The sequence below is a fragment of the Xenopus laevis genome, chromosome 5L (genome assembly GCF_017654675.1).
Source record: "Xenopus laevis strain J_2021 chromosome 5L, Xenopus_laevis_v10.1, whole genome shotgun sequence".
Taxonomy (NCBI): Eukaryota; Metazoa; Chordata; class Amphibia; order Anura; family Pipidae; genus Xenopus; species Xenopus laevis.
The window spans coordinates 162006640-162030665 of record NC_054379.1 but is presented as its reverse complement, the minus strand read 5'-3'; the positions used below and the strand labels follow the sequence as shown (position 1 = coordinate 162030665).

General features: G+C 42.8%; 2 protein-coding genes across 7 annotated transcripts in view; both read right to left on the bottom strand.

Moving 5' to 3' along the window:
• On the bottom strand, nucleotides 1–12205 carry efhc1.L (EF-hand domain (C-terminal) containing 1 L homeolog). Of its 2 annotated transcripts, none has more exons than XM_018261925.2 (10): nucleotides 11725–12205; nucleotides 10635–10856; nucleotides 9277–9564; nucleotides 8968–9117; nucleotides 8544–8736; nucleotides 6661–6884; nucleotides 5688–5828; nucleotides 5276–5489; nucleotides 1837–1967; nucleotides 1–438 (listed from the first exon to the last, which is right to left on the bottom strand). In XM_018261925.2, exons 1-10 carry the CDS (start codon nucleotides 11785–11787, stop codon nucleotides 409–411), a joined length of 1656 nt encoding a protein of 551 aa, XP_018117414.1. In that variant the 5' UTR covers nucleotides 11788–12205; the 3' UTR covers nucleotides 1–408. The 2 variants fall into 2 exon arrangements, with proteins under 2 accessions (XP_018117414.1, NP_001086409.1); NM_001092940.1 differs by having other exon boundaries at nucleotides 288–441; nucleotides 11725–11905.
• Nucleotides 12206–18363: 6158 nt separating this feature from the next.
• Nucleotides 18364–24026, bottom strand: part of paqr8.L (progestin and adipoQ receptor family member VIII L homeolog) — a 39783-nt gene continuing 34120 nt past the window's right edge. For 3 of the 5 annotated variants that reach the window (XM_041562059.1, XM_041562062.1, XM_041562061.1), the window contains one exon: nucleotides 18369–19953. In XM_041562059.1, coding sequence (XP_041417993.1) covers nucleotides 18852–19913 — 1062 coding nt within the window. In that variant the 5' untranslated portion in view covers nucleotides 19914–19953 and the 3' untranslated portion in view covers nucleotides 18369–18851. 5 annotated transcript variants of the gene reach the window in all.

Genomic DNA, 24026 nt, shown 5'->3' with positions numbered 1-24026 from the left:
TAAAATGAAAACCAACTGCAAATTTTTAATTCAAAGGTGAACAACCCCTGTAATTTCAATACTCATTCCTTTCTGTGGTTAAACTCTGGGGCTCATTAGAGAACAGGATTATGGGAAGGGATACACCAATTCCTCAAAAGATTCAGTTGAATTTCCTAAATAAATTGGAAGCCTAATTGGCATATGCAAATGAGTGATCCACAAAAAAATGAGCAATGCTTGTTGGGCCAGAACTAGGGACATTGGACTGGGGACAAGAACATGAATCTTGGAGAAACACGTGAGTCTCTGCAATTGGCTTTAATATGAGCAGAGTCATGCACAGCACTGACCAATCACATCCAATCATTCAATGACTTCTCTCTAAGCGGCCGGGCTGCAGTTGGAGGCTTTGGTCAAGTCTTTCAACTAGATGTTGGTCTCCCCAATGCCATGGATCTGCTGAAAGGAAATTTCAAAGGAAATTTCAAATAGAAGGGAGAGTCTCATCACTCAGATAGTAGTAACAATGAGTAGTAGAGCAGTGGCAACGAATAATAAGGCAGTGAGAATGATTAGTAGAGCAGTGACAACCAGTAGTAGAGCAGTGGCAACGATTAGTAGAGCTGTGATAACGATTAGTAGAGCAGTGACGAGTAGTAGAACAGTGACAACCAGCAGTGACAATGAGTAGTAGAGCAGTGACAACCAGTAGTAGAGCAGTGGCAACGAATAGTAAGGCAGTGAGAATGATTAGTAGAGCAGTGACAACCAGTAGTAGAGCAGTGGCAACAATTAGTAGAGCAGTGACAACGAGTAATAGAGCAGAGACAATGTGTAGTAGGGCAGTGATTATGAGTAGTAGAGCAGTGACAACCAGTAGTAGAGCAGTGACAACCAGCAGTACAGCAGTTACAATGAGTAGTAGAGCAGTGACTAGTAGTAAAGCAGTGACAACCAGTAGTAGAGCAGTGGCAACTATTAGTAGAGCTGTGATAACGATTAGTAGAGCAGTGACGAGTAGTAGAGCAGTGACAACAGCAGTAGAGCAGTGACAATGAGTAGTAGAGAAGTAACAATGAGTAGTAAAGCAGTGAAAAAGAGTAGTAACAATGGCGGTTGTACTGGCTCATGGTCACAGAACATTGATGTCATGGTAAATACCAAAGAAACGCCGCTTGTGCAATAAATGATCACAGTTACTTACCCACGGGACCTTCTTATGGTATTTTCCGACATAACACGGCTATTTCCTATGTACTCTCCAGCAATATTCCTGATCTAATTGTTTGATCCATAGAATGTTGTTACTCTATTGGCTTTGCTACTCTAACGGAATGTTCCAAAAGAACTGCTTTAAAGGGGAGGTTCACCTTTCATTTAATGGGGACTGGAACTATTGTGAAAATGAAACTTTAATATAAGCTTCCTCATACTGAAATATGAAACTTTCTCAATACAGTCAATTAAATATTCTGCATTGTTTCTGAAATAATCAAGTTTATCTTCACTATTCCTCTCTCAGCATCTGTTTCTCTTCATTCTGTCTTCATGCAGCAGTTGGGTGTCAGATATTCACTGACAGTTAGATCCAATGTATCTTATAAGGGAGGCTTCCTTTCCTAGCAGATGTATTAGAGCTCACTCAAATAACTGATTCCAGTACAAACAAAATCTAACAAAATAACTGCCTTTTGCACAAATCCTGCATGTAGAGAGACATGATGTCTGGTGAGTTTAATAGAGTGAGCTCTAATACATCTTATAGGCCAAAGGAGCCCCCCTATAAGATATATTGGGTTTTACCGTCATTCAAAATGAGACTCCCAAAAGCAGTAACCCATTCAGTGCCCTCACCTTGCCATTGTGGGGGTGCAGGTGTCTTTGCAGGGAGTCGAGTACATGGGCCGGGAACTCCTCGCTGTGCGCATTGATGTAGTTCAACACATATTTGTCGGCGTCAGTGATGATAAATCTGTGGTTGAAGACTGGAGAGAGAGAAAGGTTGTTAATACAACTATTAACTGATTATTTAAAGGCACAGCGCACCCCCTTGTCTAACCTGAGATTTTTCTTACTCATTTGTAAAGTACACTCCCTGCATTATTGTATCCATTCCTATGGACGGGAGCTGCCATTGGGTTGGCCTTGTCTCTTAAAGGGGAAGTAAAGTGTATATATGATTGTTTCCCTGCAGAGCAGTTAGGGACCGTCTGACAATTCCTATCCACAGCAGTAAATGAAGGGAGAATTGCACTGCATACCGTGAGTTAACTGTTAGTGTAGAGAGTGATATTCTAAGACAATTTGCAGTTGGTTTTAATTTTTTATTATATGTGGTTTTTTGAGTTATTTAACTTTTTTTTATTCAGCAGCTCTCCAGTTTGCAATTTCAGCCATCTGGTTGCTAGGGTCCAAAGTACCCTAGCAACCATGCATTGATTTGACTAAGAGACTGGAATATGATTAGTAGAGGCCTGAATAGAAAGATGAGGAATAAAAAATAGCAATAACAATACATTTGTAGCCTTACAGAGCATTTTTTAAGAAGGGGTCAGTGACCCACATTTGAAAGCTGAAAAGAGTCAGAAGAAGAAGACAAATAATTCAAAAACTATAAAAAAATAAATAAGGAAGACCAATTGAAAAGTTGCTTAGAATTGCCCAGTCTATAACACCCTTTAAAGGGAAAGTTAAGCCAATTATAGACCATAGGGACCCCTGCACAGGACCAACTGCAGCAACCTGGCTCCAAAGAAGGCAGAACCTGCCATGTTTGCCCATTGCACTCCACTCCCTGGCACTGATAGTCACACAGACACATTAACACTGGGTGCTGATCTGGTCCTGACTTACACTGCTTCTGTTCGGGGTCTGTGATCAGCACCGTTGAGTCGGCAACTGGTAGTGGAGAGGACAAACATGTGGTCTCCAACCCCCACTCTGCCTTAAAACTCCCTCTAGCGGAGAGCAGGGCTGCTGTGTTTGGAGAGTGGGGAGGCTTATGCAGGGGGCCTATGGGCTGGAATTTGGTTTTACTTCCCCTTTAATTTACCTGGTACCTTTTGATGTTGCCAGAAAATAAAGGGATCCGACATAGATCAATAGGAAACCTGGAAAGGTAAAATCTGTTGCGGTGTAATGTGTATCGCCTGGCACCTAAAGGAGAACTAAAGCCTAACTAAAGAAGTAGCTAGAAATGTTGTACATGATATTTTGTGCTTCTGTACCAGCCCAAGGCAACCACAGCCCTTTAGCAGTAAAGATCTGTCTCCAAAGATGCCCCAGTAGCTCCCCATCTTCTTTTCTGCTGATTCACTGCACATGCTCTGTGCTGCTGTCACTTACTGAGCTTAGGGACCCACTCACAATATACAGTACACATAGAATAGAAATGTCACAATATAAGGCTGATTAGTAATTAATACACATAATTACTACATGGCAGCACAGAAACCAGTGCAATTAGCATCAGAATTGAATAATCAGCAAACCTGTAGCATCAGCTTATATTACAGCCAGGGAAGCTCATTTTCTGCTGGATAATTAGTGACGAGCCCTAAGCTTAGCTTCTCAACAGCCAATCAGAGCCCACTGAGCATGTGAGTGTCACAGACACTTTCCAAGATGGTGACCCCCTGTGACAAGTTTGAAGTCCTGGATCATTGCTGCTATTGACAAGCTCAAACTTTAAACTGGTGCAATAAATTCTCTATATAAAATATGACATTTTTAGCCCATATTAATTTTTAGGGATTAGTTCTCCTTTAATTGGTTAAACTCAAAGCCCATGAAGGGCTCGTATATGTTAAAATTGGGTATAACAGACTGGAGGTTTTGGGGTCCTATAGTGCCACAGTGTGTAATGTGCAGCCCCTTAAGATCCATAGATCCCCCCATGATTTAATCAGCATTGGTCTAATCCCTGGGCTGAGAGCCAACAGGCTTCATCCACCTCTAGCCACAAGGGGGAGCTGCTTTCCACTTATTACACAGCTGAATGTGTCTGTGCAGTGTTCAGCTCAGGGATCTGTATATTCTTGTACAAACTCCCTTTCTATCCTGGATTTATCCTTATGATCAGAAGCCACTGTATTGAGAATAACCTAAAGGTCTGACAGTCACGCTCTCTCATTATTTTATACATGCGTTAAAGGGGATGTTCTCCAGAACAATAAAGACTTTTTACAATGACTTTCCATTTTTTATTTTTTACTGTTTTTACAAAATTTGAGTGTAAAGTTGAATGTTGGTGTCTCTGGTGTTTAAGTCTTGCAGCTCAGTAATTCAGATTCTGTTACAATTTTGCAACATTGAGTTGATCCATTTCTCAGCAGCATCTCTGATGTATTAGCAACTATTGTATCAATTCTAACAGCTGCCTGTAATGAAACTCAGGGATTCTGCTCAGCAGGGACAAAGATAAGAAATGGATCAACTAAATGTATCAATTTAGAACAGTTTACAGGGTCGGCGACCCCCCTTCCCAGAGCTGCTTAGAAAGTTGAAAAATGAAACTTTACGAATTCGATACTAGAAAATAGAAAGTAATTGGAAAAAGTCTTTATTTCTGGTGAACTGTCTGAAACCAACTGAACTGAAAAAAAAGTGTTGGAAGGAATTTTTAAAGGAATTGTTCAGTATAAAAATAAAACTGGGTAAATAACTAGGCTGTGCAAAATAAAACATGTTTGTAATAAAGTAAATTAGCCAAAAATGTAATGTATAAAGGCTGGAGTGACTGGATGTCTAACACAATAGCCAGAACACTACTTCTTGCTTTTCAGCTCTCTTGCTTTCCACTGATTGGTTACCAGGCACTAACCATTTAGAGATTTGATGGGGGGCCACATGGGTCATAACTGTTGCTTTTGAATCTGAGCTGAATGCTGAGGATCAATTACAAACTCGCTGAACAGTTATGTCCCATGTGCCCCCCTTATAGTCACTGACTAACTCAGAGTTAGAGAGCTGAAAATCAGGAAGTAGTGTTCTGGCTATTATGTTAGACATCCAGTCACTCCAGTCTTTATAAATTACATTTTTGGCTAATTAATTATATTACAAACATGTTTTATTTTGCACAGCCTATTTATTTACCCAGTTTTTATTTTTACACTGGAGTGTTCCATTAATAAATAGAATACATTTATTAATGGATGTTGCTTTCTGCCACTAGATGGCGCACAGGAGAGCACTTTACTGTTATCCTTGGTTGGATCCATCCCTATGCCAACCATGAAACCCATGGGGAGTTTTAGCTGATGCCCTTGGGTATGGTGTTGCCACTAGTTACCTTCAATAGCAGCCCCAATAGTGAAGTCCTTCGGTCCGTAGTAGATCGGGTTGTCTATGGTAGAACCCGGTACCGGAACTCTGGTTTTCTCTAGGAATTTCCCTCCGATGATACCAGAATTCCGAACTTGACGCTCAAAGATGCTCAGCATGTCGTTGGCCAGGAAGTATGAGAGGACGAAGCGACGCACTTTGTCTTCTGGGTTTGGGGAGTCCTACGGAAATAGTTTTTGTGACTCAAGTCAGATGTTGAAAGGATGAAAAGGCCCAACAGCTTCAAGAGGGAAGCCGTACAGTTGGTCACAGGAAGAAGTCCTATGTAGCTTCAAGGATCAGTAAGAACCAAAATAGTGAAAGTGCTTTCTATAGGACAACAAGCAACGTGCCCGTTGGGCAGATGTGGAGCTCCTTACCAGAATAACTGCATATCTCAAGACGTTATGGTCGTTCTCCAGCATTTTAAGAACATCCTTTTTGGGAGGCTTGGGCACCAGGGACAGGCAGTTCTGTAGAGAGTCTTCAAGCAAACCGAATCCATTGTATGGAGGGACCTCCTGCAATCAGACAATTGTGCTATATACACTGGGTATAATACAATGCCTCCATCCAACTGAAGCCGATCCCTTTTCTTTCATTAGGAGCCCATAAGTACTGCCCCCAGGTGTTATACTGTGGATTGTGACCACAATCTATACATCTGAAACCATATACATTATCTCCACCATCATCAGCCCAAGTTCAGATGTAGGTGGAGATAAACATGGTCAGCCAGGGCAGGGGTCAATAACTATTAATCAGAACCAACAGCAGGGACTCTACAAGACAAAACCCCAGGGGCAAATCTAAGGAAAGAACCCCAGGGATAACAGGTTGAGGAAGAGGAACCGGGCAAAATAATAAAACTGTGCCCAGGACAAGCATCACGGTGTTCTTTCAAACACCTTTTACTAGGGGAGTAACTATAGAGGAAGATGACCCTGCCCATTGGTCGTTTAAAAAATATATGTTTAAAAAAATTATCTTAAGCTTTTTAATTACCTCCTTAAAGCCTACTTCAAAACCCTATATCACAAGATGAAGCCTGGTCCTTTCCAGTCTCCAATCTCAGTCGCATAACAGGTCTTCTTATTACTTTGGAAAAGCAGCGGCCTGAACTGTGGCCCTTAGTGCATTGCACTTCCAATTCAGAGCTCATTCTTGGATAAACTGGCACATTTTGGACACACCACCACTCTTCAAGACCTTCTAAAAGCTGTTAATAACTATGTAGATGTTACCACAAACATATTCCAATCACACCATCTTGGTGTCTAAAATACGTTGATGGTACCCATGAAACATACTCGTAGCTTGAAGATATCAGAAGTAAATTGGTTAGAAGCCTACCTGGATGACCTTCTCATCTACTCTGTCCATTTTCACCTCAACAGGCTGAAGGTCACGGACCCCCATTTTCTCTTGATAGAAGTCTCTAGTGTAGGCATCACAGTCATAGATGAAGAACTTGCGTCCCAGAATGTTAACGTGCTTCCCCACTGAGAAATCCTTGGGGGAGAACCACTCCTTCACCTCCTGGTCTGAAATCTCCAGCACGGACACTGGGAAGGTTTCTGGCCAAGGTAAATATGGAGAATCAGGAACACACCATCAATACATGGTTTGTAAGCATTTGCATATTCAATCACCTCACTGGATAAATGGTGCCTCCACTCCACCACCATTAACACTTTCAAATATTTTCCATATGTAGCAGAATTTATCTGATAAAACACTTATTTGGGGGGCAGATATATATATATAATGACATCTACTGGGCTCCTGGAGGACCACATCCAGTTCTTGGCAAACCCGTTTTATACACTATCCCAACATTCTTTGAGCTTTCTTGAGTTTCTTTTGAGTTATGTGTTGTCTAAGCTAAACTATATAAGGGTGGTGGTGGAGGAAAATTGGGATCCAGAGCTTCTGCTTGTGGAGCTGTTCCCAGAAGCAACTAGTTTTAGGAGCAGCAGGTTTCCTACCTCAGGTAGCCTCTCATCCAGGGCCACCTTCAGAAATCACGGGGCCCTCTGCTGCAAAATTTTCTGGGACTTCTGGTCACTACCTTCCCCCAAGCCCCACCCAATATCTCCCCTGCGCCACAGTAAAAAGGCCACACAGACAGTTAAAGCTATTGGTGGCCACAACCCCCATACATGTTATAAAAAGCCATTGGTGATCAGGGCCCTACGCAAGTAAAAAAAAAAATTCTTTGATGGCCTAGGCCCCCCCCGACAAGTTATAAAAAGCCAATGATGGCCAGGACCCTCCTTTAAAGGGGAAGGAAACCTAGTTGGCGCAAAAACCCTCCCCCCTCCCGTGTGTTGCCCACCCTCCCTCCTGGCCTACCCGTCCCGCTGGGCAAATGCCCCTAACTTGTTACTTACCCTTCTGCGCAGGTCCAGTCCAGGGAGTTCACAGACGCCATCTTCTTCCACACGATCTTCTTCCTGCTTTGACCGGCATTTTGGCGCATGCGCAGTAGGAGCATTTCGCCGGTATGGATCTACTGTGCATGCGCCAAAAGTCACGATGTACTTTTGGCGCATGCGCAGTAGATCATACCGGCGAAATGCTCCTACTGCGCATACGCCGTTCAAAGCAGGAAGAAGATCGCGTGGAAGAAGATGTCGTCTGTGAACTCCCTGGACTGGACCTGCGCAGAAGGGTAAGTAACAAGTTAGGGGCATTTGCCCAGAGGGACGGGTAGGCCAGGGGGGAGGAGGGAGGGTGGGCAACACACGGGAGGGGGGAGGGTTTTTGCGCCAACTAGGTTTCCTTCCCCTTTAAGTAAAAAAAAAAAATATTGGTGGCCTGGCCCCCCAAATTTAAAAAAAAAATTGCTTGACAGGGTCCCCCATAAAACTTTGGTTCTTAAGGGGACCCAGCCATGTTTCACTTACTTAAATAGCCAGGGCCTCCAGAAGAGAGGACAGGAGCCCCCGTGCGTGCATGATTTCTCTCTTTTTGGTTCTCTGTACCCTCATTTGTCACTGAAGTTTAAGTCCCGGTAAAGCTGAATTGGGATTAGATAGGCGGGAGGGTAAGTCTCTACTTCACCCATCCAATCCTTGTACACAGGAGCTCCCGTCCTCTCTTCTGAAGCTTACAGCAGGGGGGCCCGCCTAAGCAAGTAAGTGAAGCATGGCCAGACCCCCATAAGACACAAAAACCTGCTGGCCCGGAACAACTGTTCCCCCTGTGCTCCTTGATGGCGGCCCTGCTCTCACCTTTTGTATTATTTACCACTTTAGGTAAGTGTTGGCGTTTCATCAGCACTGGGAACGGGTCTCGTCCATCATTTCGCTCATGCACCTCCCTGATTTCCAAGGTATCGTCAGACAGGTAGTAGTGAATGAGCACTGGGTGCTTCTCTCCAAACATGTTGTCCGTGTCGTCCCACACAGCAAAGAAGCGCAGAACCTATGGAGGGAGCCAATGAGTTTTATTCTGGTTTTATTGCCTGGTTGGTTTAGAAGGACTTCTTTGACAAAACAATATGGCGGCAAGTAATTCTCTATAGGTAAAACAATAGAATTGTGTGTATATGACCACTAGGGGAGCTGTTCTATTGGTCTTAGGGTGGCACAAAAGTGGGGCTAGAGGTTGGTTTATAAGGCCAGTGACCTTGATTATTGATGCACAGTGACTCACCTTTCGGTCCATAGTGATGAACTGTTTGAGCTTATCGAAGTCAGATGGGGTGATAAAGGTGCGATCAGGTTGCCTCCTCAGTTCTGTATATGGGTCTGAAGGGATGCCCTCTGGTGGGTTCAGCTCAATGCCCTCACTCTCCAGGAATTCCTGCCCGTGCCAAGCAAGAAAATCATGTTCATCAAAAACCTCACCAGCATGTTTCATGCAGTTCATAGTCATAGGGTGCCCATGTGTACCTTTAATATTGGGGCTCCAGGCTTCCTACAATCCCCAGAACCCACTCTAAACCCATTAGAACAAAGGTACCTGAGTGAAAGTGTCACAGTTGATGACGCGGAAGGTCCGGCCATACAAAGTGATGTTGATCCCCACATTCAGATCCTTCCAGTGATAGGGATCCCCATTTTCATTCTTGGGGTGTCTTTGGCGCTTGATAAAAGTTCCTTGGGGGATGCCAGAATTTTCCACGGCCGGCTCTACCACCGATATGGTGTCGTCTTCCAGATAGTAATACAGGGTGATTCTGCGCACTCGGTAATGCTCGTCGGGGGACAGGGGGACGGTCTCTTGGAAATAGCCTTCAAACCTGAGCACCTGAAACATTACAGAGAAATAATCGGCTGCTGGATATGGCTACTGGATCTATGGCTACTGGATCACCGGGCTGTTGAGAAAATGTTGTGTTGATCCAACAGGGGAACACATACAATTCCTGTTCTGTAACCTATGGGGGTTTTAGAACTTCTTCTTTAGAACTTTACATCCCGTCTGCCCCAATTTTGCTGTCCAACTAGTCAAGCCCCCACACAAAATTATGGTTAGAACTTTTACTCCTGTATAGTACAATATGGAGTCTCTTCTAGCCTTAAACCCAGCTTTGGGCTGGGCCTCCCCACTAAGACCAACCCCATTCTATATGGGCATAACTATTTACTGATTTGATTGGTTAATTACCAATACTATAAATACAGAAATGGAACCCTAAAGCAGTGGCATGGGAGGGCTTAGTCTGAAGGCAATTTGGGGTGAGTGCTTTTTTGTGCCCTGGGGACCCCTTGAACTATAGCAGGGTGACTGTTACCCCAATATTTCTATATATCTGTAACCTTGTTATGGGCTAAGGGGGCCCAGTCTGAAGGTCAGTTAGGGGGAGATTTGGGGTGAGTGCTTATTTGTACCCTGGGTACCCCTGGAACTATAGCAGGGTGACTGTTACCCCAATGTTTCTATATATCTGTAACCTTGTTATGAGCTAAGTGGGCCCAGCCTGAAGGTCAGTTAGGGGGAGATTTGGGGTGAGTGCTTATTTGTACCCTGGGTACCCCTGGAACTATAGCAGGGTGACTGTTACCCCAATGTTTCTCTATATCTGTAACCTTGTTATGAGCTAAGGGGGCCCAGTCTGAAGGTCAGTTAGGGGAGATTTGGGTGAGTGCTTATTTGTACCCTGGGTACCCCTGGAACTATAGCAGGGTGACTGTTACCCCAATGTTTCTATATATCTAAACCTTGTTATTAGATAAGGGGGACAGTCTGAAAGCCAGTAAGAGTGATATTTGGGGTGAGTGCTTATTTGCTGCCTACAGTATGAAAGATTGCCCAAAGATTGGCCCATTAGTGGGGGCTTGAAGTGGTCCCTCACTGCTATATTTATTAATTCTTACCTTTTTATCGAAGGCCACGTAGGAAGGGATAAAATCTGATGGTGGAGCCGGCTTGGCACGGCCATAGGTCAGCGTCGGTCTTTTGTTGGAAAGCTCATCCAGTTCCGCTTGGGACAGTTGGTTGACTGTGATGGGTTCCCGTCCGATGCCGACAGTGGGGAGAATGGGCCGACTGTAGCCGTTCCTGTAGGTTAAGGTCTGGGAGCGGTGAAATGCGCTTTTCTGGAACAGAATCGGTACAAGGGGGTATAATTATCAAAGAGTGAAGTTAGAGATCACCACAGTCTGCTAGAGTGAAATTCCGCCTATTTCCATTCATTTCTATGGGATTTTTAAAGGCGTATTTATCAATGGGTGAACTTTCACTTTCACCCTTTGATAAATACGCCTTTAAAATTCCATAGAAATGAATGGAAAGAGGCGGAATTTCACTCTAGCAGACTGTGGTGATCTCTAACTTCACTCTTTGATAAATATACCCCAAGGTCTCTAATAACTACAATTGCAGCGCCCAGTGTCGGACTGGCCCACAGGGATACCAGGAAAACTCCCGGTGGGCCCTGGTGTCAGTGTTCCTCGTGCTTCAAAACATTTGGCCTATTTCATGGCCATTCCCTATTTCTATGAGAACAAAGAGACTAAATAGATGGAATAATAGATTACAGTATGTAAAGAAAAGAGACTAGGAGAATAGAGGTTGAGTGAGGAGAGGAAGAATAATAATAGTACTGAGAGTGGGCCCCTGATCTAAGATCTTTTAGTGGGCCCTTGGTCTAAGATTTTTGGGTGGGCCCCTGGTGTCCCAGTCCGACATTGGCAGCGCCTGTATCAGAATGTCTGTACTGTATGTATATAATACGCCTCAAATACGAGGAGCGTATAAACAGACCCCACCTACTTACCCATCATCCTCTGTGTGCGTGTCACATGGTATAACTGAATCAGAGAAGGTAAAACAGACCCAGATATGGAAGGGAAAGTCTATTACAGAAATCAATAGAAAACTGTTGTCCAACTGCCAAAAAAACACCCCTAAAGCCCCCCGAGAGTTACCTGTCCTGGTGCAGAATGGAGAGACGCTGGTACTTACCGTGGGGTCCCTGTAGGTGTTCCCGGGAAGGAAGGGCAACCCTTGCACAGGGTGAGAAGCCATGTCTGATGTCCAGTAAACTGGGGGCGCTCCCCTCAAATGTTCTGCTTCAATGAGTCCCTGCAGGTGTCTCGTGGGGTGGACTCCCTGCCCCTCTCTCTCTATGGCTCCTGAGTGAGACTCTCGGTGCCCCTACAGCCCGTCAGCTCTTGTCTGTCTCCTCTCTCCCCTCAGCTCCCGTCTCCAGGTTACACACAGCAGCAGCAGCATCCAGTCTCCATGGTGCCAGTAAACAGTCTGTAACTCCGCCCACTCCGTGCTGGAGATCATCTGCAACTGCCTGTTCTATGCCTGCAATCAACTGCCTGCGTCGCTCTACTCTCTGTATGTCACTGCCCAGAGCTCTCTCTGTAGCTCACCCTGTTGGGCTCAGTTATAAATTTGCACCTGGGCAGTAACCCATGGCAACCAATCAAATCTTTACTTTCACTGTTCTACTTGCAGCTGACTGAATAAAAGCTAATCCCTGATTGGTTGCTATGGTGTTTATATATGAACTCCATAATATCTTACGGCACCCCTTGTACATGGCGCTATGTATTTTAAAGGGGAACTTACCGCCACATGGCTGTGGTTGAATTGCAATTGGTTTTCATTGTTTATAATTTGAGGTTTTTAGTTATTTTCGATTTTTTTTATTCAGCATCTCTCCGGTTTGCATTTTCAGCAGTCTAGTTGCTAGGGTCTAAATTACCCTAGTAACCATACACTGATTTGAATAAGAGACTGGAATATGAATAGGGGAGGCCTGAATAGAAAGATGAGTAATAAAAATAACAATAACAATAAATTTGTAGCCTTACAGAGCATTTGTTTTTTAGATGGGGTCAGTGACCCCAATTTGACAGCTAAAAAGAGTCAGAAGAAGGCAAAAATTTGAAAAAAACTATAAAAAATAAGTTGCTTAGAATTAGCAATTCTATAAAGTACTATAAGTTAACTTAAAGGTGAACCAACCCCTTTAACTGATGTTCAGTTTCCAGGGTCAGGCAACTGATTTGTCCCACTAGTTGGCGCAATACCAACAGTTCCTGCTGGACCAACACAAAAGGGGAAAATTCCCAAATATTCTAATAGCAAAGTTGGCTGCTAAGGGCTTTTATGGGCAGCGGAGTTGGTGTGTTGTGTCTTCTGTTGTGACTAGGGTTGCCACCTGGCCAGTAAAAATGATGGTTGATCCCAATGTTATTAATAGGGAAAAGGGATAAACATATAGGAAGGCCGGTATTTTTTTCAGGAAAAGTTGGCAACCCTAGTTGTACCCCAAAGGGATGGGTACAGGTCCACCCCCAGGGAATTAGATTTGTGAAGAGATGGTGATACCCAATAAGGTTTCAGATAACTTAAATGTGGACAGACAATGTTGAACCCAAATTAAAACCAGGCTGTCCAGCTTGAGACTGGAAGGTTATCAAATCAAAGTAGGACCAATCTCTAGATCTACAATATCTGACTGTGTGTGTGTGTGGGGGGGGGGGGTGACTTGTCCTCCCATTAGTTAGGATAGGGTTAATTCCAGCTAAATTTCTATTACCAGCCAGTGTGTAACTAGATGTCACTGGGCCCCACAGCAAATTCATTTCGGGTCCCCAACATATCCAGAGTTTGTTCTGTTACCAATATATGTTGAAATTTCTCATTAATTAGGGCCTCGTGGGGCCCCCTATACCTCCTGGGGCCCCCTATACCTCCTGGGCCCAGAGTCTGATTCCTCTGTAATTACACCCCTGATACCGGCCCTGGCCCTTGTAGTGACCCTAATTCTACTCACAGCAGTACTGGGCCCTGGGCAGCAGGAGAATTTCACTGTTTGTATCTCCCATCCAGACCCAGTGCAGATTCAGCCTCTCCTGTCTCCTCAGTCTGGGCCTTTCCAATGCGACACTGAGGGCCCATTTGCATAGGGCGGGAAATTTAAAGTTAAATGGAGGTCTGTATTATAAATGTTACTGCAGATTCTTGAAGTTACTACTTTCTATTACAAATGTCCAGGGAACCTTAATAAAGACAATAGAGTTATGAAATGTCTGGAGAAAACCAGTTACCCCAAAAAAGTCCAAGTTCGGACTTCAAAAAAAGAAAAGTCGCCAGCGCTTTTGCAACTTTAATGCATTTTCGGCTCACAGCATATGATGTAAGTGACAGAAGATTGAGGAAGATCTCGCTGCTTTATAGGACTTGTCTGGTCTGAGGTGGCGAAGTCAACTCTAGTGAAAGAGGTAAAATTTGCACTTTAGTGAATTTGCGGAGTAACGATCATTCGCCAGAGCGAAAAGTCGTCTGGTGATAGTGTGAACGAACGTTAGCGACGGTCTCTTACGCCAGTGAATTGGTGATGTCCCTGCAGGTGGCAACGCTACGCTGGCAAAAAGTCGATAAGATTAGTCACTTCACCTTTTAGTGAATCTGCCCCATTGTTGCACACACTCTGTCTCTAACAAGTGTCAAATCACGTGAGTGTCTGTGTGGGGTGAGTGTCTGTTTGGAGTGAGTGTCTGTTTGGGGTGAGTGTGTTTGGGGTGAGTGTCTGTTTAGAGTGAGTGTCTGTTTGTAGTGAGTGTTTGTGTTGCTACATGTAGTTTCTTTGGAGATCAGATTTGAATCAGTCACTGAGGAGGTCACACCCTGGGATGGGCTGGAGGAGGCCTCAGTCCTATTTAACTTGGTGTGTTTTGTTCTCTGGGTTAAATCTGACGCCCACACACACACTATAAATAATTTGCACAAGGGAATCTGGCGGCCCCACCCTTGTTGTGATGGACTCTTCCAGCAGTGAGCACACAGGGGTTTTCTCCTGCAATAAAATGCTGCTGTGAGAAGCTTTGGGTCGTTCCACTGTGCAGGAAGGGGAATTCTGCCTCCAAGCATAGGGCCTCATTATATATATTTCCCTTTGTATTACAGAATTATTAAGAGCTCAATGGGGAAATGTTTTGCACTTCTGTGAATGTATGAAGCAAAAGAGTAATCACTGCCCCTGTACCTCCCAACTGTCCTGTATTACGCGGGACAGTCCTGATTTTGACAGCTCAACCTCCAGTCCCGGATTGTTACTGAAATGTCCCGACTTTCTCTTTGATCTCCTGCACTGAACAGCCAGAAAAAGTTTCTAAACCTTAATTGGCTTTTGTCCAGAATATGTGCCAGATGCACTTAGATACATTTGTAACAATTTAAGAAACAATTGTAACTATCTCTTGGGGAAACCTTGACTGCCCCCCGCTGCTACTTTTGTTTGTGTCCCGGGATTGGTCAAGGAATGGAAGATCAGCTTGAATCAGCTACAAAGGGGGCGTGGAAAAAGGAGTACAAAGAAGGAGCCTGGATCTGGTTCCCAGCAGAAGTGGGACACAAGTACAGGCTGTAAAGGATCCCACTCAGATGGAATTGAAATAAATAAGAGAAAGACACAGATTTGCTTTAATCTCTTTTATTTGGTCACTACATGTAAATCTGATAAATCCAGCTCCCAGGTTGGAATGATGCCTGGCCGTGTCCCTATTGTTATAGCCTATCAGATACAGGAGCACAAACTGTTTGGCTGGTATATACGATACAGAATAAAGATTAAAGGGGAAGTAAAATCTACAATAGAATAAGGCTAGAAATGTTGTATTTTGTATACTAAACACAAACATGAACTTACTGCACCACAAGCCTAATCAAACAAATGATTTATGCTTTCAAAGTTGGCCACAGGGGGTCACCATCTTGTTACTTTGTTAAACATCTTTGCAAGACCAAGACTGTGCACATGCTCAGTGTGGTCTGGGCTGCCTAGGGATCGTCATCAATTATCAAAACAGCACAAAATAATTAATATCTGACAGAAGAAGATTCAACAAGACTGATTAATAATCAGAATATACAGACTGCACTGGCTCCTGTGTTGTCATGTAATCTAATGTGGATTTTATAGTTTTTGTATTGTTTAATACAAACTTTCTCCAACTCTGCAGAACCAGTGGCTGCAGCAAAATAATCCTCCAAATAGAATCCCAGTTTATCTGTTTAAATCTGGCTCCATGATCTTTGTCCCTGCAGCTGGAGTTGGAAACAGTAAAGGGGATGTAAAGGCAAAAATAAAATCCAATACAAATCTCTACACAGTCGCTGACTGCTCTACAGGGAAACAAACAAAGCTGCTTGAGTTCTGCATGGCTGGGAAGTAAGGCGGGGGCTCCCCGCCCTGCAGAGCAGTTAGGGACCGCCTGACAATTCCTATCCACAGCAGTAAATGAAGGGGGAATTTCACTGCATACAGTCAGGTTTCTTATAAAAACGGTACATATTTTTTAATTAAAGTATATTGGAGATGGGTTTCTTAAAGAAAGTAAAAATGGGATTTTATTTTTTTGCCTTTACATGCCCTTTAACATCTACAAACACGGCTGGGTGTAGGCAGAGCAGAAGAGGGTGTCGGCATGGGACCCTAGTCTTCTTGGCTGAGAATACAGCACTTATTTCCCACTTGGGTCCCTCTCTACACCAGGCATGAAGTGACTGGAGATATTTCAACCAGAGATAATGACCAACGTTCTTACTGTTCTAGGTGCCTGCTGGCAGCTTCATTCTGGTCTCGCTTCTCTGGGTGTTGCAGTCCAAAGCCAGTAGGAAAGTTCCAACATTCTTGAGTAGGTAGCTGAATGTCCTTCACCCCTAGCCTACAAGGCCCTTTCTACAATAAAGCTGACCATTTACACATACCTCCAGGTGGTGGGACAAAATAAGCCCATCCAGCAGTTTGGCCCCTGGGACCCTGCCTAGAGGTAATAAGAGCCCATACAGATCAGATGATGAGGCCTCGGTCATTGGGCAGATATTTTGTCCCACCACCTGGTGGTAATAAGAGTCTATAGAGATCAGGATATGATACATAAATCATTGGCCAGATATTTTGACTCACCAGAGAGAGGTAATAAAATTATATACAGATCAGGAGATGATGCATTAAAGGAGAAGGAAAGGTTAACTCTAAGTAGCTTTATCAGAAAGGTCTATATAAATACACCAGTAACCCCTCAAAGTAATGCTGCTCTGAGTCCTCTGTCAAAAGAAACAGCACATTATTTTCCTTCTATTGTGTACTCATGGGCTTCTGTATCAGACTTCCTGTTTTCATCTTAAACCTCCAGGGCTAGGGCTTGAGCATGCTCAGTTTGCTCCTCTCTCCTTAAATATAGTGTTACAGCTTGCACTATTGTGGCTAATCTGTTGGCAATAAACTGCTTCGGTGGCTTTCCTTCTAGTTTAATCATTGGTCAGATTTTGGTTTGGCAGGCTGTCATATGGGCCCCATGCAAGGGCCAACAAGCATCCATCTTGGTCTTGGCATGGCAGCTAATATCAACCCATGTATGTCCAGCTTAACTCCAGCCCTGTCTCTAAAGTTCAACACTTAAGGCAAGTGAGTAGTTATAAGGCAAATGGTAGGAATCAAGTATAGTAGTATCCCTGTTGGATACACAGAGTACTCGGTTTGGTTTCTCAGGAAGCTGAATATATATATATATATATATTTATATTGTTATAACTAATCAATACAGATATTTAGTATATATAATACATACAATACATAGTACCAATAGGAGAGGCTTTTAGTTGTTTTGACTGGGGTTTGAGCACCTACTGTAACTTTTTTCATCTCTACGACTCAACTAGAACCAACCTGCAGCCAATCAAAACTCGGGATTGAGGAAGCAGCCAATGAGAGCATAAGAATGGTCGCGACTCATATGTTAGCTGGCTGAGCAAACACCAACATCATCTATGAAAGTGCCTTCTGCAGGGAAGTTCATCCATCCAACTTATTTATCTCTTCCTATATATAAAAAAGTTACAGTTTTTGTAAATAAATCAAGTAAAATCCTTGTTTAAGTTGCAAATTATAAGATATTGTTAAAGAGACTAGAAGAAGGGACATTGGTGCTCTGTAAGAACATTAATCATGTCCAGGTTAAAGAGATGCTGCACCATATTTCATAGGTGTCGGAACAAGGGGGACCCCTCAGAATTTCTCATTAAAGAGCAGGTCTCATTATATCTCGGAGTTTTATTCCTTCTGAAGGATCCCAGATACCTCAACCATATCAAAGCTCATTAACGAGATGCACCAAAGAAAACTAGAGTCAAGTGTACTACAAACTTAACCCCTTCAAGTATAAAAAGAAATGGGGGTGGTCTGCACCCGGTAAGTATTTGTTATTTTTTAATACAAAAAGTTACTTCTTAACCAGTAGCAAGCCAAAGGAAGGGGCTAAAAAAATCCTGTGTCTTCAAAATGTGCAAGTTTCCTCAAAGACCTGGTCTTATTGAGATCCTAAGTTGACGTTCAGTAGCAAAGATTGGCCCAGGTCTACTTAATCCATAATAAACAATCTGATGTTTGCTTTAATACAGCAGATCAATCAATTCTACCTCCTGTTCGGAAATGAAGAAAAACAGCTGCTGATCCCTAAAGATGGTCCTAGGTACCCTAATTTGTTTTCAGAATTTAGGTAGCTTCACCCACCCTTAAATGGAACAACCCCAATTTTCTAGGAACTTTCTAATTCTTTTCCCTGAAATAAAACAATTTTTACAACCATAGTAAGTGCCTTTTACTCAATACATCAAGTTTCCTTTAAACAGGACAACTCAGTATTAGATGATGGTCTCTAACAGGACTTCCATCAGTGCTGTCCCATATCTATGTGGACTTCTGATCGTAATAACACTTAGTAACAACATCACTTCCCCCCCAAAACAGTACCAAATATACAAATGGGTACAGTAGGCCTTGAGGAACATCTCTCTGTACATGCAGATTCTATTCTTGGGGTTCCCAACGGCCTTCATAATGTCAACCACATTTTTTTATATATATATAAAAAAAAATGGAACCCTAAATAAAACGTAGTGGGCCAAGGACCAGCCGTTGACCCAATATGTTTATCAGAGGGTAAGGTATAAACTCTTATATTTGACAATATATAAAACGGACTTGGCTGGAACAGGTCTTCTAATGTGTCTTTTACTCGTGTTGATCAGTGCTTCCAATTAAGTGATTTGGGTCAAACTGTCCTGCCTTAAAGTTCTTTTCTGGCCAACTTTTCCTTGATTCTTCTCCGTGCATAAACGGCAGTGAAGGTGCTACATAATATGAGTAAGAAGAACGAGGCGCAACACATCAAGGTGTAGTTGGAACTGTATCTGGCAGAAAAAACCTCCTGCCTGGTCTGATAATCTATAAAGAGAGCCTCCAACTGGGAGAGGGTGCAGAGGCCCAGAAACACATGGAAAATCTGGTGACCGTGCCCTATAAAATCGCAGGAACCTGGAAAATATTTTTCCGGTACGGGGCAGGAAAAGAAATAGGCTCCAATGATGAAGAATATCATTTGTAGAGAGTGTAACCAGACGGCCTTGTCTGTGTAGTCTTCCATATGGCAGGTAACTATCCGGTGGACAACGGGGCTTATGTCCAAGATGTACGCTAGACCAGCTGGGACAACCTGGAATATTTTCCTCATCACCGGATAGGGCCTTTTATAAGAGTATTTAGCATAGCAGCATCCGGCACAAGACAGCCAACCCAAGAAAGCAGCTCCTGGTAAGAAGAAGTAACAGGCCTTGTCATACCAAGCTTCATTGGAAGTGTAGTAGTAGTGAGCCAAAGCACAGCCATATTGGTAAGTGCTTACTCCTACATAGTCTATGAAGTAGAAGGTGTAATGAGCCAGCTCTGATTTGGACTGGAGCAGATGAGCCAGGATGCTGCATGTGAGATAGGTGAGCGAGGATAGCACGTATAAATATAAAGGGAAAGATACGACATTGAGAGAAAGAGAACCGGCCTCCACAAAGGCAACAACCCGGAGAACCACAGCCAGGGCCACTAGCAGATGTGTCCACACATTGACAGATTCATTGTGCTTCTTAAATAGACTAAGGAAGTAATATTTCCAGTCTTGGTCCGTCGGTCGATACCCTGTCTGGATATAGGGTTCCCGGAACAGGCGAGGCACGTCTGAATCCGTAACGGTCAAGGGCATCTTGGTGGTGCCGCCTTCCAGGAACCTAGGGAGGCGGCGCAGCTGCTGGAAACTGATGGAGAGGGTGCTGATACATTCAAGGATTGCGGTAGTCATGGTAGTAGGGGGGTCTGAGGAACCCGTGGATACAATCAACCTGACAGAGGAGAAACAAAGATCCAGAGATCCATTAGTATGGGAGCTGGAAGGAAGGTGCACATGATAAACTACAAGTCTAGCCTCCCTTCTGAATAGGTCACCGATAAATAAATGCTGCTCACTGTAATAACATTTTGGGAGGAATAAGTGGCAATGAGTAATCACTGGGATGGCAAATAAAGACAAATGGCTGATGATTATACAATTTCTTCCCTTTAACCAGTTTAAAGGCCTTAATTGCGGCCCAGCGGCCTCCATCCCCCCCACCCCGTTAGCAACAGAAGAGCCAAAAGGCACAATGTTTATGGGTAACACCGCTGTATCACATGTCTGGTCTCTTCTACAATCCTGGGATTTATGGACATTGCAAGAGATTCCCATTGGGTCCTTATTTCCCCTAATTAAAGAGGTGGTTCAGTTAACGTCTAGTATATTATAAAATCGCCAATTCTTAGCAACTTTTCAATCGGTCTTCATTTTTTTATTTTAATTCATTTTGAATTATTTGCCTTCTACTTCTGGAGCTTTTCAGCTTTTGAATTGGGGGTCACAAAAAAACGATTGTTATTGTTACTCTTTGTTACTTAGCTTTCCATTCAAGCCTCTCCTATTCATATTCCAGTCTCTTATTCAAGCCACTCCCTAATTGCTAGGGAGTTGAACAAGAAACAAAATAATAAACCCCCCCCCCACAAATAATAATAAAAAAAGACCAACTGCAACCTGTCTCAGAATATCACTCTCTACATCATACTAAAAGGGGTAAATAGGACTCTGATGAGTAATAACAGCATTAGAAGAAGTTCTAAAATTAATTTTAAAGGGGTTGTTCACCTTTAAATTAACTGTTAGTATGAAATAGAGAGTGATATTCTGAGACAATTTGCAATTGGTTTTCATCTCATATTATTTGTGGTTTTCGAGTTATTTAGCTTTTTATTGGCAGCTCTTCAGTTTGCAGTTTCAGCCATCTGGTTGCTAGGATCCAAATTCCCCTAGCAACCATGCACTGATATGAATAAGAGACTGGAATATGAATAGGAGAGGCCTGAATAGAAAGAGGAGTGATAAAAAGTAGCAATAACAATACATTTGTAGCCTTACAGAGCATTTGTTTTTTAGATGGGGTCAGTGACCCCCATTTGAAAGCTGGAAAGAGTCAGAAAAAGAAAGCAAACAATGAAAAAAAAAACTATAAAAAAAGAAGAAATGAAGACCAATTGACAAGTTGCTTAGAACTGGCTATTCTATAACTTACTAAAAGTTAACTTAAAGGTGAACCACGCCTTTAATAAATGTCCATTTGACAGTTGTGAGTTGGATGCCAGAGCACTGACCGCCACCATCATATTAATGTGCACTAAGGGGGTCGCCCACAGATACGGGGCTTTCTGTTTTCTGTTTTATAAATAAAATGTGGGTTGTATTTGTGGATTGTATGTATCTGATACAAACAGACGCAAGGTTTAAATGCTAAATGTATTTTTAGAACAAAAGGGATGAATGACAAGCTGCAAACAAAGGTGTCTGCGACTGTGAATCTGAAAAGATCTGTTATGCAAGTGTTATGCAATCAGTTCATAGAATGGAATCCTGGGCCATGTCAACTAAATGGTGCTACAAACCTCTAGGGGTTTCCTGAGTACTCGAAAACCATGGGTGAGGTTTTAGGATTAGATTACATAAACGACTGCTCAGTGACTTCTAGTATCCTTATCATTTACATTATCCCTTATAATACATGAGTGATACTCAGAGTTCCCTGTATAACTCAGCCTGCAGCCTTGTGTCTTTATATGGTCACAGAACAACCCCTCAGTGACTTCTAATATCCTTATCATTTACAGTAGGGGGTACATTATCCCTTATTATACATGAGTGATACTCAGAGTTCCCTGTATAACTCAGCCTGCAGCCTTGTGCCTTTATATGGTCACAGAACAACCCCTCAGTGACTTCTAATATCCTTATCATTTACAGTAGGGGGTACATTATCCCTTATAATACATGAGTGATACTCAGAGTTCCCTGTATAACTCAGCCTGCAGCCTTGTGTCTTTATATGGTCACAGAACAACCCCTCAGTGACTTCTAATATCCTTATCATTTACAGTAGGGGGTACATTATCCCTTATAATACATGAGTGATACACAGAGTTCCCTGTATAACTCAGCCTGCAGCCTTGTGCCTTTATATGATCACAGAACAACCCCTCAGTGACTTCTAATATCCTTATCATTTACAGTAGGGGGTACATTATCCCTTATAATACAAGAGTGATACTAAGAGTTCCCTGTATAACTCAGCCTGCAGCCTTGTGCCTTTATATGGTCACAGAACCCCTCAGTGACTTCTAATATCCTTATCATTTACAGTAGGGGGTACATTATCCCTTATAATACACGAGTGATACTCAGAGTTCCCTGTATAACTCAGCCTGCAGCCTTGTGCCTTTATATGGTCACAGAACAACCCCTCAGTGACTTCTAATATCCTTATCATTTACAGTAGGGGGTACATTATCCCTTATAATACATGAGTGGTACCAGGGCAGCATTTATACATAGGGGACCCCTAGGCCGGGACCACTCCGGTGGTTTATACAAATCTAGTATAATATGAGCAGTGTTGGTGCAGTTACTATAAGCAGGTAAGTGCACTAGTAAGAAGGGACTGGCTCAGAGTTGTTATTAGAATAATGACTTGTTTTTAGCTGCTGGATGATGAGAGACAGTCTCGGCACTTTCTATTTAGATCTTGGTGTTTCCCATGCAGCAAACCCTTTATAGATCAGTCCCCTATCTTCCTCCACAGTAACATCAAAGGAACAGTAAAGCTCTACAATAAGTTGCTTTATCTGTGATTTATAATAAAGATGCCACAGACCAATAATGAAGTCGTTTTACAGTACTTTAGGAGTAGAGGAGCCATCAGAATGCCTGTTTACTGTTTTACCCAATAAAAAATGGAATCTTTTGGGTGCTCGTTTATTGTTACTACAGGGAAGATTGTCTATAGCAACCAGTTACCAAGCTAATAAAGGGACATACTGGTATAGTACCTGATTAAAAGACTGCTATTAATCTTAAACCGTCTGGTTGCTAGAGCAACAGTTTATTCAGCTAGCACTTTATGGGGTAACTCAAAGTTTGCACCGGGTCTAGTAACCCATAGCAACCGATCAGCAGGTAGCATGGGGGTCTATACAGGGAGCCCATATAAGCATAGAAGGGGCCACAGACTGCATTAATGAAGACTTAATATGCATCATACTAAAGGGGTTGCTCGGCTTTAAATTAACTTTTAGTATAATTTAACGAGTTATACTCTGAGACAATATGCAATTGGTGCCTTCTTTTTTTTAATTATATTATTATTTGTGTTTTTTTGCGTTATATAGCTTTTTATTCGGCAGCTCTCCAATTTGCAATTTCAGCAACCAGGTTTCTAGGGTCGAATTTACCCTAGCAACCATGCACTAATTTGAATAAGAGACTGGAATATGAATAGGAAAGGCCTGAATAGAAAGATGAGTAATAAAAAGTAACAATAACAATAAATGTGTAGCCTTACAGAGCATTTGTTTTCAGATGGGGTCAGTGACCCCCGTTTGAAAGCTGGAAAGAGTCAGAAGAAAAAGGCAAATAATTAAACAAAAACTCTAAAACATAAAAAAATGAAGACCAATTAAAAAGCTGCTTTGAATTGGCCTTTCGAAAACATACATGTTTTGCCTTTTGTTAACCTCTTTGGTTCTGTACAGAATATACACTTCTACAGATCACCTCTGTTTTAGATAATAATCCATTTTGCCCCCACCCCAGACCTGTAGGAGGCAGACTCATCCTCGCATAAGAAAGTTCATTTTCCTGCCTGTATTAAGGATTAGGATGTCAGAATATGTTACCTGGCTCTGAGACTGTGGCCCTTCTCTGTGGCTCTCTGGAGTGAAGTGAGGAAGGTTTCAATCAGTAACTACACCCCTATGAACCGGCTAAACCACTTACACACCTCTCCCTATGACTGGGGCTGTCACTAGGCAGGGCTCCGTGCAGCATCACTAGCAATGA

Excerpts from the sequence above, each read along its gene's own strand:
- efhc1.L (NM_001092940.1), bottom strand. The coding sequence starts at position 11,787 with ATGGCTTCTCACCCTGTGCAAGGGTTGCCCTTCCTTCCCGGGAACACC. Across the intron at positions 10,857-11,724 it reads ACACCTACAGGGACCCCACG|AAAAGCGCATTTCACCGCTC; the intron begins GTAAGTACCAGC and ends ATTCTGTTCCAG. Across the intron at positions 9,118-9,276 it reads ACTGTGACACTTTCACTCAG|GAATTCCTGGAGAGTGAGGG; the intron begins GTACCTTTGTTC and ends TGGCACGGGCAG.